Source organism: Leucoraja erinacea, chromosome 6, assembly GCF_028641065.1.
Source record: "Leucoraja erinacea ecotype New England chromosome 6, Leri_hhj_1, whole genome shotgun sequence".
NCBI classification, from domain to species: Eukaryota; Metazoa; Chordata; class Chondrichthyes; order Rajiformes; family Rajidae; genus Leucoraja; species Leucoraja erinaceus.
In genome coordinates this window covers 50,242,253-50,260,354 of record NC_073382.1, presented here as the reverse complement: position 1 = coordinate 50,260,354, position 18,102 = coordinate 50,242,253, and the positions used below count along the sequence as shown (strand labels likewise).

The window sequence follows — 18,102 nt, the reverse complement described above, 5'->3', positions numbered from 1 at the left end:
ACTGGCTCCACCTCTTCCTTTCTTCTTCCCGTCCCTCCCACCCTCACATCAGTCTGAAGAAGGGTTTCGACCCACAGATGCTCCTCACACTGAGTTTCTCCAGCATTTTGGTCTACCTTCAATTTTCCAGCATCTGCAGTTCATTCTTAAACACTTTAACATTGTGTTTAGGTTATTTTAAAGAAAAATCGCGATTTTCATTGTGTGGGGGTGGGATACGGTGGAATTTTATGTGCAGAATTTTAGTTATGGAATGTAAACATAATTTGGGCTGTCACATAACTTGATTGAAGCCCAACTGCAGTCAACAATTGAGTTTGAATTAACAGATCGACCTACTCATCAGATAAATTCACACAATTTTTAAGCTGTTATTCCAAACAGCAGCAATTCTTACTATTTCTGGTAATTACTACATTTACAACAAGCAGCCATAAAAGCAGACATCCTCAAAGCCATAAAGTGCAGGCAAAATGACTGCTACTATTCATTGAAGAGAATTCAGTGAAAACTCTGCAACTCCTTTTATTTATTTATTTTTTGGGGGTACATGCAACACAAGAGCCAGGAATTTATTGTTCTTCCATGCTCAATCTTCTCTCAGATGAGGCCATCCAAGGGATGTAGATTTAGCAGTGGTAATGGTTTTGTGGATGATGGCAAGCACAAATAAAAGCAGAACATACCGTGGAGGGAGAAGCAGTTTCAGGTCAATTAACTTTTCATCCTCAATATTTCAGTGATTATGAAAATTAAACAATTGCAGATGCTGGAAATCAGGAATAAGAGGAGAAAATGCTGACATTGCTCAACAGGTCAGGCAACATCACTGGAAAAAGACATTTCATGTTTCCGGTTGAAGATCCTCAATCAACGTGTATCAATCGCCACCCTCAATCAACCACTAATAATTTATGCACATGTACACAGAGGCCCCTCTGTTCCTGCACAATCTTTAAAACCTTGTCATTTTGTCCATCCTATTTTTTCCAAAACAAATCATGTCACATCACTCCATATTCAATTTAATATGTGACAGGTGCCAGACATTAAGCCAAAATCTATCAGAAAGGAGCCTTTGAATGTAATCAACATGGCTGTCAGGTTTGAAATCAATTCTCATGTTTTTTTCCTGTAGTGTCAAATGTGTATTTCACCATTTATTTAAATATCAGAAATAGGCGAAAATGACACTGGAATGAAGCAGTAGAAATCTGGAATTTTATCAGAATATCTGGTAATACGACCTGTCCTGATAATTTGCAGCATCTTCTGTTTTTTAAACCAGAAATCCTTTCCAGCATATTTATCTATCTGTTATTGTTTCGCTTTTGTTACAAGGTGAGGAGTGTTTAATTGTCATATCTACCAAAAATTGAGAAATTTTAAATTCTTATTTGCAGCAGCATAACAGGTCTATAAAAGCAGTACTCATAAATAACATGCTAAACAAAAAAGAAGTTCAATACATTTTGAAAAAAATAATATTAGTGCAAAAAAGCCCAAAATTTTTACCACATCCAAGACAGTTTGTAGTTCACAGTTTAGTTGCCGTTTGTAGTGTTCAAGAACCTGATGGTTGTTGGGGAGAAACTGTTCTTGAAACTGGAGGTCACGGTTTTCAGACTCCTATAATTTCTTCCCAGTGGCAGGAGTAAAATGAGAGTGGTGTGGGTCCTTCTTTGTGATGCTGACTGCCTTATTTCAGATGGCATAAATATATTTTTTTCATTAACAGTATATTTGTTTACTATTTAGGCTTCTAATCAAACATTGCCACCATCACCAGCACCTGTAAAAGAGCTGAAAAATAAAGCATTAATGTGCAAACCTTTGACACAAACAAAGGCCACTTACTGTAAACCTCATATGCAGTCAAAATCGTGTCAAACAGGTATGAACTTTAATTTTGTAACTGAGCATTTTGTAAAGAGCATTTTGAGAACGTAGGGGGGGGGTGGGGGGGTTGGAGTGAGCGGACAGGCGTGGGAGTCCAGCTGCGGGAGGCGTGGTGCGAGCATACGTGCTGGGCGCGGGGCTTTAATCCACAACAGCGGGCGGTGGGGCAGCGCTTGGAGGCAGGTGGGCCTGGATTGGTCGGCATGTGGGCATTGTGACGTCAGCAGCTGCTGAGCGCCGTTTAGATTTTATAAAATTGAGTTTTGTGATCAATTTTATTCAAAATCTGGGGAAATAATTGACCAAGGAGTGGATTTCTGAACTCATAAGTAAAATCCCTACCGAAATGGTAAAAAATCTCCGTGTTTATGCATCCGCTTTTCGAGGAGATACGTTTCACATGCAAAATAACACACACACACACACACAGTTTTAAAAGTATATAGATTAACACCTCACACCTGTTTCAAAAGCAAGGCAGAGCTGGCTGGAGCACAGGGGTTGTTAGTCTCTTGGAAAATCAAACAGCTGGGAGCTGCAAAACTGAGGCATGATATTTCCGCCTCTGGCAGATAGATGTAATTACAATTGGCAGATTTCATGGGCAATTTCATTTTATAGATTTGAACATAATGGAATAAGGTGACATAAAAATCTGGAAAAATAACATCAGAAGATGAATGCAAGCATTTATATTTGTAACATTATTTATTCCAAGACATTGCACATCAGGATCAATGGCAAGTGTAGTCTTTCAATGAAATGGGAAGAGTGTATGCAAATGTAATATCATTCATAATGTACTCAATTTATTACCACCGTTAGAAATTCCTAGTTCTTCATTTATATTAGAGACAGCTGTTATAAACTACTGAAACACTCATGCCTATGGTAATGTGCAAGTGTAAAAAGGTGGCAAGAGAGATTTGTTATTGATTAAAAAAGTCACAGCAGAAAAGTTGAAATGCTGAATATAAATTCCCTGAGATATCAGTTAATCTGTGTTGATACGTTTGTTGACCCAGGGGAAAGGGAATGAGTAAGAAAGGAAGAAGGACAGGAAAGGGAGGGAGTCAGATCTCGTCACTGCTGAGGCAAAAATAAATTTGATCAATATAAGAGGGTGACATTGCAGTATTATGAAGACCTGTTAATTTATGGAACTGTAGGAGGTTACAGAGCAAGGAAGAGGCAAGTGCAACAAAAGATGAGAATCTTACATTGTGTTAACATAGGTTACAACGACAAATAACTTTTATTGAATCATTCAGATATGCTTTTTTAAAATTGTTTGATATTCCTACTAAAAATAGTCTTTAATATTTTTTTGTCCAACAACACAGTAGAGATGGCTCTGATGCATTCGGGAAATGTGGTTATTTTTGTTGGGGCTGTCAGGGTTGACATAAGACCTCAAAGTATATTACAAATATGAAAATATAAAAGGCAATTTAACTTTTTACCAGTTTTTTTATTTATCCTGCCTCTTACCCCAATCTTTCTTTCTCATTCAATTTAACTCTGTCTTTCATTCCTGGTTTGTTTTTATCTCTGTATCTTAGACATGATATTTATGTGTTTCATAAACTTCCTGTTTTCTTATTTCAGAGGATGATTGGAAGCCTCAGTTTGTTCCTGTGCCTATCCCTGTGCCCATCTATATCCCAGTGCCTATGCACATGTGTTGCAACAACTATCCAATACCAATTTCTATGCCTATTCCGGTAAGTGCATTCTATAAACATAGTCAGGATATTAAAAGTAAAACCACGTTAATTTTTTTTGTCGTAGTGTTTGACTAAATTAAATATATTTTCCTTTTTCCCAGCACACTAAACTTTGGCTATTATCCATTCTTAGTTTATTTGTCATATGATGTGCAACCATTAATGCAATATTTCTGTGCAGGTACCTGTTCCAGTATTTTTACCTACCACCCTAGAGAATGCTGAGAAAATAGTTGAAACAATAGAGGATATAAAGAGGAAGGTACCTTCAAATCCGATTGAAGATGATATACTTGCAATGGCAGAAATGATTGCCGAAGCAGAAAGGAATCCTGTGTCTATGGAACTTTGTGGTAAGTTTTGACACTTAAGTGAAGGGGGGGGGGGGGTAGGGGGGGAAGTAAAGATATGGTGTTTGAAATGTTTCCAATAGCCCCTGCAGAGTAAAAGAAATAGAAGTGAAACTCTGGTTAAGTCCTATGGTTACTAGCAGTGTAGTTTTATATCCCACCACCAGAATGCACCCTGAGTACCGGCTTCATTGTGTCTATCTATCTTCTATATATTACTAAAAGTCTGTTCTTGACCGCTTTTGGCCATCTGTGCTGCGATTTCCGAGAGAACGCCGCCACCTACGGCCGACATTTTTGGCCACCTTGCTCAGAGCCCCCCTCCGCCGTATGTGTGCCGAGGATTTTTCACGTCGATGAAAAATGACAGATATTAATGTTTTTACAAAATTCCCCATTCTCCCTGCTGCCCCTGCTGGCGGCAGGGGGGAGGGACTATAAAACCAGGAAGTGGTGTGCCTCAATCAGTGTCTGCAAGCTGGAGGAAGGCAGAGGGTCACGTTTCTCTGAGCTGTGAATAACACTGAACACATGTCTACTCAAATGTGAGTGTCCTTAGTGGTTCTAAAACGCTTGCAGAATGTGTCTATTGGTTCTAAAATGTTTGCAAAAAGTGTCTATTGGTTCTAAAATGTTTGCAAAAAGTGTCTCTTTTGGTTCTACAATGCTTGCAGAATGTGTCTTTTTTGGTTCTAAAATGTTTTCTAGGTTCTCCCCCCCCTTTCCTCTTCCCCCCCCCCCCCCCCTCCTCTCCCTCCCCCCCCCTCCTCCCCCCCTCTCCTCCTCCCCCCTCTCCTCTCTCCCCCCCTCTCCTCTTCCCCCCCTCTCCCCCCTCCCCCCTCTCTCTCCTTTCCCCTCCTCTCCTCCCCCCAAATCTCCTCCCTCCCCCCCCCCCCCCCCTCCTCCCCCCCTCTCCTCCTCTCCCCCCTCTCCCTCCTCCCCCTCCCCCTCTCTCCCCTCATCCCCCTCTCTCTCTCCCCTATTTTTTTCTCCCCCTCCATCCCCTCCCTCACCATTCCTCCCCTAAACCCCCTCCCCTCCACACACCCCTACCCGCCTTCCCTCCACCCTCCCCTCGCCCTCCCTGCTCCCCCTTCACCCCTCCCCTCTCAGCCCCCCCTCTCTCACTCTCCCCTCCCTCTCTCTCTCCCCCCCACTCTCCCCCCTCTCCCCCCTCCCCCCCAACCCTCCCCTCCACCCCCCCCCTCCCCTGCTCCCTCTCTCTCTCCCCTGTCTCTGCCCCCTCTCTCAGCCACCCCCTCTCCTCCTCACTCTCACCCTCTCTCTCTCCTCCCCCACCCTTCCGCCCTCATCCACCCTCCCTCTTATCCTCCTCTCCACCCCCCATCCCTCTTGCCCCTCTCTCGTGTGTGCTCTGTCTAGTGTCTCTGACGCTGCGTGCCGCCTCTCTCCGCAACCGCACGTTGGGGGAACCCCCCCCCCTGCCCCCCCCTCTAGATGTGACTGCAAGTTGGGGGCTATGCGTCAGTAGTTAGGGTGGTTATGGGGTAAAAGGAGCAAATTAATAATATCTATCTATTAATATATAAAAGGGGTAATTAGCGTGAGTGCGGGGGGGGGGATAGTTAGTGTGTGTGACGCTGCGTGCCGCCTCCCCCCCACAACCGCACGTTGGGGGAACAGACCCAACGGGTCTGCACTTGGTCTAGTATACCTATAAAAGTCTCATCTTGTATGTGTGTTACATGTATGTATATTTTGTGGCTTCAGTGTATCCATCTATCTATCTATCTATCTATCTATCTATCTATCTATCTATTAATATATAAAACTCAAACCCATCCGTCCGCCTGCAGTACGGATCCCTTCCTGCCTTTTGATTCGTTGACGGCTGCTCCTTCCTATCAGCTTCCAACACACTTCGAAACAAAGTTGCAAGACAGGAACACTGAACTTTTCACTGCTGCAGCAGGCAGGGGAGGTGCAATTGAGGGAGGCAGGGGAGTGCTGGAAACTTACATTTGGCAACGGCTTCAGTTCCATTGGAGGAGACGGGTGCATGGTGGAATATTGGGTTGGGGGAATCACACCATTGGGGGAGCAGACCCAACGGGTCTGCACTTGGTCTAGTATACATTTAAAACTCTGGCCCCATCCGACCGACTGCCGACCGGCGCCCTTCCTGCCTTTCGATTCGTGCCCGATACTCGCAGATGTCCAATCGGAATGGCCGATGCTCGCAGATGTCCAATCGGAATGGATTCATTTGCATGTACGGCTGCCGGCTGCATTTCTTCCTTTGATTCATTGCCACGCCCAATCCAGACGCTCAATCTCCGAGATATTTTCCATTTCGGTAGAGATTTCGCTTTTCTTTCTAAGTATCCGCTCCTCATTTCATTTCGTCGTGTTGAAGTGCACGTTTTTAATCAAATCCTTCTCCCCCCCCCCTCCACCCCCAAGTATTTCAAAAATAAACAGGCTTCTCCATTTACATGTCAGCTTCCAACACACTTCGAAACAAAGTTGCAAGTCAGGAACACTGAACTTTTCACTGCTGCAGCAGGCAGGGGAGGTGCCATTGGATTTTTTTTTAAAGAGGCAGGGCAGTGCTGGATTCTTACTTTTGCGAACGGCTTCAGTTCCATTGGAGGAGACGGGTGCATGGTGGAATATTGGGTTGGGGGATCACACCATTAGGGGAGCAGACCCAACGGGTCTGCACTTGGTCTAGTATCTACTAAAAGTTTCATCTTCTGTGCGTGCGTGTGTATCTTTTGTATCTTTCTCAAAACCCTCTTCACTAGCGCTTACATTTTTACATATTCAAACTCACATTTTTCCCCTCCACGCAGTACTCAGGCTCACTTAAGGTTCCATCCTATATTTCACCAGTTATTCATGATTAAAGTTTTTTTTTTTCTCACAGAGAGCCTTTTTCCAGCAGCTTCCAGTGATGATCAAGTATATCTTTATTGTCATTTTCCTGAGTACTCACATACCCAGAGGAAACAAAAAAACGTTGCTCAACCAGTGTCCATTCAGTGTGCAGTAAAAAAATAAATAGAAATAAAAATACATATGTCATGAACAAATTAAACACTCTACTCTACTAAACATCAACAGGCGTTCCGATCGGCAGCGGCACGACAGTAGCTCTGCTGCAGTGTGTCCAGGTTGGTGGTTGGTGCGCGATACTTTGGCAGGGGGCAAAGTCCGTTTATCAGTCTTATAGCCTGCGGGAAGAAGCTGAGGAGGATCCTGCTGGTTTTGCAGCTAATGCTCCTGTACCTCTTCCCAGATGGGAGGATGGAGAATATGTGATGCGATGGGTGGTAGGGGTCTTCGATGATGGAGATGGCTCTGGTGAAACAGAAAAGAGATCTTCAGAGAATTGGTATAAAGAAGTACAATTGAATCAGAGATGTTGGCTTGTAGGTGGTCACTCTACTGCCAATTGGACATATCAAACAAAATTTCCAATCAATTACACATTTCAGGTTTGAATATTTGCCTCCTTCTAAAAGAACCAAATTGCAAAAGATATTGACTTGTAGAATTTCGGAGTAATTCAGGACAGAAACATGCCCACCATGTCCATGACAATCTATAATAATCCCACATATCGGCACTTGTTTCAGACTCTTGCTTATGTAGAGAATTCAAATGCTTGTCCAAATACTTTTTAAATGTTGTTAAAGATTACCTGTAAATATTCCTGTAGTGTTGTGAATTAAATTGAAGGTAAATAATGCAAATAATTAAAAATTTATTCCAGAGACTGTTTAAAATAAAATGAGATGCAATGAAAGCCATCTCAGGAAATATTTATTAGCTGCTTAAATAAATTAAACATTAATGTGCATTGGTTGGTTTCTTTTATTTTTCCATTTTTCAACATTGTATAATTAGTTTGATGACTAATCTCAAGCAGTATGTAGAGGTCCCCACACGTGAGAAGGCAACACTGGATATTGGGAAATTGGGACAGGCAAGTTAATGAAGTGTTTGGGGAGGAGCCTTTTGGGACCAGTGACCACCGTTTGATTAGGTTTCAGATATTTATGGATAGGGACAGAGAGGGCCCATGTGCTAAAATGCTCACTGGGGTAAGGCCAACTTTGAGGGTATGAGAGAAGGTCTTGCTCAAGTTGACTGGAGCAGGTTATTTGAGGGGAAAGGAACATCAGCCAAGTGGGATGTTTTTAAAAGTGTGCTGACAAAAGCTCAGGTTATGTACGTCGTAAACTGAGAAAGGAAACCAGAAGGAAAAAAATGGGCCAGGAGATAGCTCTGCGGGTAGCATTAAGGACGATCCCAAAATATTTTATAAATACATATGGGGGGGAAAGGTAACTAGAGAGAGAGTGGAACCTCTCAGGAATCAAAGCAATCACCTTTGTGTGGAGCCACAGAAGATGGGCAAGGTCCTCAATGAGTATTTCTCTATTTGCTGAGGAGAAAGACAGTAGGACAGAGGAACTTGGGGCATTCAATGGAAGTGGCTTGAGAGCAGTCAGTGTTACCGTCGAAGAAGGACTGAAGGTACTGTCGTGTATGAAGGCAGACAAATCTCTAGGGCCTGATCAGATATATCCGAGGACATTGTGGGAAACTAGAGAGGAAATTGCGGGAAGCCTGGTTGAAATTTATGAGTCGTCCTTAAATACAGGAGAGGTGCCTGGAGACTGGAGGGTGGCATATGTTGTGCCTCTATTCAAGAAGGGCTGCAGGGAAAATGCTGGGAACTATAGGCCGGTGAGCGGAACATCTGTAGTTGAAAAGTTACTAGAGAGTATTCTGAGGGATACTGTAGGTTATACAGGCATTTGGGTGGGCAAGGGCTGATTAGAAATAGTCAGCATTGTTTTGTACGTGGGAGGTCATGTCTCACAAATCCGATTGAATCTTTTGAAGATGTGACCAAAATGCTTGATGAGGGCAGAGCTGTAAATGTTGAATACATGGATTTCAATAAGGCATTAGATAAGATTCCGCATGGTGGGCTGCTCTGGTAAGTTAGATCGCATGGTATCCAAGGAGAGATAGCTGAATGGATAGCAAATTGGCTTCCTGGAAGGAAGCAGAGGGTGATATGGAAAGGTTGCTTCTCGAACTGAAGTCCTGTGACTAGTGGAGTGCCTCAGGATTTGGTGCTGGGACCTTTACTGTTTGTCATCTACATTAATGATTTGGATGAGAACATAAAGGGCAAGAATAGCAAGTTTGCTGATGATACAAAAGTGGGTAGTTTTGCAGATAGTGAAGATGGTTGTGAAAAATTGCAGCAGGATCTTGATCGATTGGCCAGGTGGGCTGAGGAATGATTGATGGAATTTAATAGAGAAATGTGAGGTGTGACATTTTGGGATGTCTAGCAAGGGCAGGACCTTCACCGTGAATGGTAGGCCTCCAGGGAGTGTTGTAGAGCAGAGGGATCTGTAAAGAAGTGTTGAAACACACGATGTCGTCACAACTAGTTTTATTACTAACATTTATATTGATACACATTTGTGCCCTAGCTGTCCGTGGTCTGTCACTGGAGCTAGAGAGAGAGCTGGAGGTGGGGAGGTTACAATTATACTGAAGATAATGGGGAGTGGTTAGTAGTGGTGAGGTCGCTATGTTAAAGGAACATGCACTGATCTACATCCTTCCCCTTGGAAAACAAAGCTTTACAATAATGACAGTGCAACCACGACTCATACGCTAGGAACAGACAAACGCGTGCACCGGCAGGAAACAGTTAAAACAGCTAAGCAAATTCCCCGTAGCGTACCGGCGGTTTGACCAACCGCCCGGACCGGGTACGCAGCCCACCCTCCCCCTCCTCCGCAGGAACAGCAGGGACAGGAGCAGGAGCGGAGGCAGGTGAACGAACCGGAGAACGCGCAGGAGAGGGAGGATGAGGTGACCGGGGAGGGGAAACGGGGACAGCAGTGGGCAAGCGAGCGGGCAAGGCAGGCGAGGGCGGAAGAGCAACAGGAGACCGGGGCACAAAGAGCTGAGAAGGTAGAGTCCTGGGCATGCGAGGAGCGGTGGGAAGCGAGGAGGAACCGGTGGGGCAAAAGGGGCTGCAGAATGCGGAGCGGGCTCGTTGACCAGCAGCAAATGCTGGCGGGATCAGCAGTAGATGGTAACCTCATAGTCAACGAGGTAAGACCGCGGAGAGCCGGCAGAGCTGACGACAACAGCCAGCCGGGAGTGTCCGGAGGGGGACCGCATCCGGACCACCTGGCCAGGGAATAGACGTGGAAGGGGACGGCAGGACTTGTCATGCGAGCGCTTCTGGATATCTTGTTTTTGGGCAATGCGCTCCTGGACAGCAGCAGGGCTGAGGACGGCAGGCCGCTGGGATACTGGGATCAGAGGGCGCGTGGTGCGGGACATGAGCCGCTGAGCAGGCGAGCCCAAGGCAGGGTCACGGGAAATATTGCGGAGGTTGAGGAGGGCCAAGTAAAAATCCGACCGAGAAAGTCTACAATGCTCCAGCAGCTCCTTGGCACTGCGGACGGCACGCTCAGCAAGGCCGTTGCTCTGCGGGTACTCGGGGCTGCTGGTGTGGTGACGAAAGTTCCAGGTGGCAGCGAAAGCGCGGAACTCCGCGCTCGAAAACTGGCTGCCGTTGTCAGACTGCAGACTCGCAGGAGAGCCAAAGGTTTCAATGTGGCGGCGCAGCTTCCCAATGACAGCAGCAGATGTGAGGGAGGGGAGCTGATCCACCTCGAACCAGCTGGAGTAGGAGTCCACAAGGACCAGGAAATGCTTGCCACGCCACTCAAAGATGTCAGTGGTGACTGCCATCCACGGCAGTTCGGGGGCAGGCTGCTGCAGGAGCATTGTAGACTTTCTCGGTCGGATTTTTACTTGGCGGGCTGCTGCAGGAGCGGCTGGCGCTGCTGATGGGGAGAGAGGCTATTGCAGGCAGAGCAGGCGGAGACCCTCTCCTGGATGTCCTGTGCCATGCCGGGCTAATAGAACTGGCTCTGGGCCTGGGACAGAGTGGCCTCCGCCCCAGGGTGACCGCTGTGGGCGGTTTGGAAGTTGTGCAGCACAGCGCAGTAGGAACCACAACCTTGTGGCCCTTCACCACCACTCCGTCGTGCAGCACAAGCTCGTCCCGGACCAGGAAGTAGGGCACGGCACCAGCCGGCAAAGATGAGCGACGGTCAGGCCAGCCACGAAGGGTGACGTCGGCAAGCTGCTGCAGGGCAGGATCTTTGGAAGTGTGCTGGACCAGGGACTGCATCTGCTGTGAAGGCACAATATTAACGTTTAGCACCATCAGGTCAGACGATTCGTACGGGTGACGGGCACTGGACGCCAGCGGTGCGCGGGACAGTGTGTCGGCCACGAACATGTCCTTGCCCTTGCGGTACACGATTCGAAACGTGAAGCGCTGGAGCTGCAGCATCATTCGCTGCAAACGGGAAGAGGCAACGTGGATCGGTCTATTCAGGATAGTGACCAGCGGCTGGTGATCGGTTTTGACAGGCCCTGGTGATCGGTTTCGACGAGGAGTGATCTGAGTAGCGCTGCTCCAGGATGTAAGCCTTAAACTTCGAGCTGCAGGCAGGCGGCAAACACTTCGACAGGCGAGGACGATGGGACGCTTCCTTCTCGTTCTCAGGACATCAAAATAGCGCTTCTCCCAAGACCGCAGCTGTCTTCCCTCAGGGGCGCACTCAGCTCGCTTTGGACGTCGGTAGTTCGCCATGCCGGAAAGCGCTGCAGGCTGGGCCAGAGATCCCCAGACCGCAGCTGTCTTCTGCGGCAGCCAGAACCCAGAGACCCACAGCCAGCTCCAACTCCAGCCCAGCCCCGCTCCAACTCCAGAGGAACACGTAGGGGCAGAAGCGGATGGTGTGCAAGGTACGTCTCGTTCTTGGGGTGGCGCAGCTCAGGCTGTGGGCAAACTGCCACTTGTCGCCGTAGCGGCCCATCGGGGAGAGGATTCCTCTGGAGTTGGAGGGGGAGGGGGGTATTGTGCTGTTTGATCGCCCCCTGCTATCCCAGGGACAGGGAGACACAGCGGCTTTTTAAGACTGGTGGGCAATCACTTCCAAAGTTCTGCCCACACAGTCAGTACACCTCTCCTACACTGCATTTCATACAAACATTTATTCTGCAAAAAAAAACCTACATTGAAGACTCAAACTCGCGACCGAGTAACTGCCAGGATCAAGGCGCAAACTCGCGACCTTGCGGATATGAGCCGAGCACTCTACCACTGAGCCAGCCATTAAAATCTACGCTAAAAAATTTCCATTCCGAAGACCGACAAATTCTGAATTACGAAAAGTGTCTGGTCCCAAGGCTTTTTGGATAAAAGGTTGTGCACCTGTACTAACATTTATATTGATACACATTTGTGCCCTAGCTGTCCGTAGTCTGTCACTGGAGCTAGAGAGAGAGAGCTGGAGGTGGGGAGGTTACAATTATTCTGAAGATAATGGCGAGTGGTTAGTAGTGGTGAGGTCACTATGTTAAAGGAACATGCACTGATCTACAGGATCTAGGAGTGCAGGTGCATGATTCCTTGAAGATCGAGTTGCAGGTAGATAAGGTGGTCAAAAAGGCTTTTGGCACATTGGCCTTCATCAGTCAGAGTATTGAGTATAGAAGTCGGGAGGTCTTCTTGCGTATGGCGTGCAGAACCTAAAGTTGTAGGACAACTTGTTCTATTTGATCTTATTTGATTGTGCGTGCCGGGTTGATTGCATTTCTTGAAACAGGGCGGGCCACGTGAAGGTTGCAATCTTCCACCCCAGTCGGGAGGTCATGTTGCAGTTGTATAAGACGTTGGTATTGTGTTCATTTCTGGGCACCATGCTATAGTAAAGATATTGTCAAGCTTGAATAGGTTCAGAAAAGATTTACGAGGATGTTGCCAGGACTAGAGGGTGTGAGCTATAGGGAGAGGTTGAATTGGCTGGGTCTCTATTCCGTGGAGCGCAGGAGAATGAGGGGTGATCTTATAGAGGTGTGTAAAATCATGAGAGGAATAAATCAGGAAACAGGCAGGTACATGGATAGGACAAGTTTGGAGGGATATGGAGCAAACGCAGGCAGGTAGGACTAATGTAGCTGGGACATGTTGGCTGGTGTGGGCAAGTTGGCCCGAAAGCCCTGTTTCCACACTGTATCGCTTTGACTCTATGACTATGACTCATTTAAGTAAGTCCTGGTATTTGTAGCATATGTCACACAGCCTCAGGAATTGTCACTGCCTTCCTGGTGTGTGTGTTCCACCCTGGACAGTCACCATTCCAGTTGCCGTTTTTTCAGCTTGACAATCGCCTGAAAAATCACCTAAGAGTGTCTACTTTGGTGTCCCGCTACTTTGATGCTGTATATAAGGAAAATCTGTAATTCTATCCCATTTCTTCGTTTTCTATATTATTAATAAACATAATCCTCATAAATAAAGATTAAAGCATAAATGAATAAAGTGTTAATTTTTTTTTTTTCCCCCGATGTTAAACCCCCCCCCCCCCAAAGTGCATGTTCCCGATGGTAACTGGTAAAATTTCGTTTGCATATTTATTTAATTGGGGATCTATCTGAAATGAAAATAATTTTAAACGGTAGGTATTAATAATTAAAATATTTATCACCCTTAAAAAAAAATCCTCTATTCTTGATAAAATAATAAATCTTAACTTTAAAAAAGAAAATTCTTGTTCCAATAATTGGAGTCATTTGCCGTCATTCACCTTTGTTGAGCGTGGCTATTCCGACCTCAAAAGACCACGGAATTCAAAAGTCCCCTACCTAGTGAATTTCTCCTGATTCGCGGGACGCTGCTTTATTCGGCGTCATCTCCGAACGGTGCTCAACTCTTGGAAGTTTTTTTTTTAAAATCGTTCTTTTTTGATTTGTCTGGAGAACAAATCGTGCCATGTGCCATTCGGGAAACGATATGGCCATGCATGGTCTTCGGGCGCGGCCATCCTGGATAAAGGCTTGGGCCACCATTCCCGTCACGGCAATCTCGGCAACTTAACCCCCGATCTCCATCCAGCTCCAACCGGACACAAAGCCGTTGCAGCCTTCGCATCTTGGAAGATGCCACGGCTGCAACGGGGCTGGAGATGGAGCTGGAGCTGGAGATCGGTGGTAATTAACCCTAGCCCTGGCCCGAACCCTAGCCCTAAAGATAGCTTTAGTCATCTCCATCACGTGATGCTCCCAAACTTGATCATCTCCACCATGCTGAGTCATATCCGTCACATGAGTATTTTATGCTCATAATGTGTAAAAAAATACAATAATTACCATAATTATCAATTGTAATTGATAAATGAACTGTATGCCTCTTCATCTGAAGTTAAGTTAGAGGAAGTTGGTGAAAAGTTATGTGATGGTTGCCATTCTTGCTGAAAATCACCACTTTATTTCGGCAGTAAACTGTTACGAAGGTTTAAAATCAATGCGTTAGACTGAAAAAGTTTTTTTTTGGTGGTTTATTTGAGGAAGATACTCTATAATTTGAAAGACTGCGACAAAAAATTGATTTTATATTCCTAAATCAGTTATATTTTGTAGTGTTCATCATAAAAATATGACGGATATGACTGAATGTATTGGGCAACCTGGAAAAAGAAGAGGAAAAAATAAATTAAATTCTCTAAAAGATTGTGCCAAACATATTTTTCCCATAGTAGAGATGTTCATCTATTTGAAACAACATTCAAAGTAGCAAAGAATTACGTTTTATTTTCGGGTTTCCAGAAACTTAAAAGAAAACACTTACTGAGGAATCACCTCTAAGTGGGACAGGCCCATAAAGTCTCTGTTTCTATGCTCCTATGTCTCTAGTATACAAGCTTAATAGGGGTGAACAATGTTGATGGTGATCTTGATCCTTGAATGGGATGTTCCTGCATGAGAATTGCCCTCACTGTCACAGTTTACAACATAACAGTCCCCTCCACTGGGCAAAATGTGTTGTTTCATTAGCAAATGTGAATATGAGTGTACCGAACCAGTAAAAATCAGCTGGAAATTGAGCAGAGTGGGCAACTGAAGGAAGGAGAGAGAAACTTTATAAACTAGGGGAGTGTGATTGTTGCACAAATTAGTATAATATATTTTCACTATTTTGACCATTATTATTGTGGAGTAACGTTAAATGAATTTAGTTGTGTAACGTTAAATGAATTTAGTTGTCCTTTGGCAATTGAATATTAAATAATTACATTTATGGATCATTTATATGGCTGCCTATCACCAAAGAAGTGATTCAAAAGTATATATGAATACAATTTAATCTTTAAAAAAAACTGCGACCTCTATGATGTGCTATGGTGAAAATCTATTCTTAGATATGGACAATGATGACAATGGTGAAAGTTTCTTGGATGTTTTTGGGACCATTAAAGATGACCTGGAAGAACATCCCAATATGCCTGGTAATCAATATGAACTTGGACTGGACCTAGAGATCGATTTTCCCAGAGGTATGTTCCTTAAGTAAAATTAGACTGACCTTTATTTTTAAATTTACTTGTGCAGTGCATTCAGAAAGTATTCAGGCCCCATCACTTTTTCCACATTTTGTTACTCGGCAGCCTTATTTTAAAATGGATTAAATTCTTTTTTTTTATCATCAATCTACACACAATACCCCAGAATGAAGAAGCGAAAACTAGAAATTTTTGCAAAGTAATTAAAAATAAATAACTGAAATATCACATTTACATAAGTATTCAGACCCTTTGCTATGACACTCAAAATTGAGCTTGGGTTCATCCTGTTTCCATTGATTATCCTTGAGATGTTTCTACAGCTTGATTGGAGTCCAGCAGTGGTAAATTACATTGATTGGACATGATTTGGAAAGGCACACTCCTCAGTATATGACAGCCCGCTTGGAGTTTGTCAAAAGGGTTGTTTTCTCTGGTGCTCAGGTCTGACGAAACCAAGATTGAACTCTTTGGCCTGAATGCCAAGGGTCACGTCTGGAGGAAACCAGGCTTCGCTCATCACCTGGCCAATACCATACCTACGGTGAAGCATGGTGGTGGCAGCGTCATGCTGTGGGGATGTTTTTCAGCGGCAGGAACTGGGAGCCTAGTCAGGATCAAGGGAGAGATGAACGGAGCAAAGTGCAGAGAGATCCTTGATGAAAACCTGCTCCAGAGCGTTTTGGACCTCAGACTGTGGCGGAGGTTCACCTTCCACCAGGACAATGACCCTAAGCACATAGCCAAGACAACGCAGGAGTGGCAACGCACAAGTCTGAATGTCCTTGGATGGCACAGCCAGAGCCCGGACTTGAAACCGATCGAACATCTCTGGAGGGACCTGAAAATAGCTGTGCATTGACGCTCCCCATCCAACCTGACAAGAGCTTGAGCGGATCTGCGAGAAGAATGGAAGAAATTACCCAAATACAGGTTTACCAAGCTTGTAGCATCATACCCAAGAAGACTTGAGGCTGTAATTGCTGCCAAAACTGCCTCAACAAAGTACTGAGCAGGTCTGAATACTTATGTAAATGTGATACTTCAGTTATTTTTTTAATTCTTTTTGCAAAGATTTCTAGCCACCTGTTTTTGCTTTATTTATTATGGGGTATTGTGTGTAGATTGATGATTAAAAAAAAAAGAATTAAATCCATTTTAGAATAAGGCTGTAACGTAACAAAATGTGGAAAAAGTGAAGGGGTCTGAATACTTTCTGAATGCACTGTATATTTGAAGTGTCTTTCCAGAGTAACCTCATTTTAATGTTATATGTACATGGTTTGAGATGTAATTATAAACCGAATATTATTTTCATCTGCACGGACATATTTAGTTTAGTTGTTTTTACTTGTAGAGCCTTTGCAATAACCCAATCTAGAGGGCAGACATGAAACGCTCACAGATCATTGGGATGCAGTGCAGGAAAAATGGAAAAGTAATGCTTTTGCAAATAAAAATTCAGAGGATATGTGGTAAAATTATAAATTTATAGAGGAGACTACTCGACAGATACGTGGGTCAAGAACGGTATTAGACCATGGCAAAGGGCCAAATAAGGTCCATATGTATCATTTTTTACAGCATTAATGTAGCAAAACATCGTTAATGTAGATTTGAAGGGATTGTGTAGGAAAGAACTGCAGATGCTGGTTTAAATCAAATGTAGACGTAAAATTCTGGAGTAACTTCAGCGGGACAGGCAAAAACTGGAGAGAAGGAATTTGTGACGTTTCGGGCCGAGACTCATCTTCAGACTGATCTAAAGAGATTGTGATATTCATCAGCACTGTTTCAAAGCACCATTGTTGATTTCCACTGTATAACCTTGTATGTCAGAAATGGCAAACGTTACTTATTGCCATAACATTCTTTCAGTTACTGTAGATGCTGTGTATTTGCAGATTACAGTACTAGTGATTCCTCAGGGCAGGTAGTGTGTCTAAGGGACCTTGTGGTTTGTGGATGATGGCATTGATTGCAAAAAATAGGCAGTGTTGTTAAATATGTACAAGGCATGAGTTAACTTGCAATCTCAGAATGATTTGGAAGCTCAGTTATTTGGACATGGACATAAAATGAATGGAAACAGTACTGTATAGAATTTCTGGGGTATTATCAAGGATGGATTTACAATCAAGAAGAGCGGTTTGAGAAGTTGAGTTTACCTGAGGGTTAATGAAAGGTATATAATAGAGATAACATTGAAGAGACACAAATTTCAGATGACTACAAAGGAAGTAATGGTAAACTTGATGAGATGGTGATTGGGTGGATTTCGCTGCCACAAAATGTTGTCCAGTAAAGTCCAGAAACACTTTAAAAGAAGACTAGATGGTTGCTTGAAAAAAACAAGTAAAGGTGATGTATCAAGGAAAACACCAATGCTGACAATACAAAAATTGAATAGGATGATGCTGTCAGTGTTGAAGTGGGAATGGAAGTAACGTCAATATGCTTTTGATAAATCTCTAATGCAATCAATATGTTGACCTTAGTGACTTCCTTACATTATAGCCCCCTTGTTCTGTACCTGCCTATGAATGAGATTTGTTCTTTTGTATCGGATCATGGCAAATTAAGCAACTAAAACTACATATTTCCTCATACTTCAACCATGTAAAGCACACACTATAAGTACATCATATGGTCTGTGCTTGTGGTACAGTTTGATCACTATTGTACACCGAATAGGGG

General features: G+C 44.3%; 1 protein-coding gene across 1 annotated transcript in view; it reads left to right on the top strand.

The window, feature by feature from the left end:
* The window catches only part of zmym2 (zinc finger, MYM-type 2), a 122,984-nt gene that overhangs the window by 83,896 nt on the left and 20,986 nt on the right, over window positions 1-18,102 (top strand). The window contains exons 15-18 of the mRNA XM_055636992.1: window positions 1,759-1,894; window positions 3,508-3,623; window positions 3,808-3,979; window positions 15,265-15,399. Coding sequence (XP_055492967.1) covers window positions 1,759-1,894; window positions 3,508-3,623; window positions 3,808-3,979; window positions 15,265-15,399 — 559 coding nt within the window. The remainder of the gene's footprint in view (window positions 1-1,758; window positions 1,895-3,507; window positions 3,624-3,807; window positions 3,980-15,264; window positions 15,400-18,102) is intronic.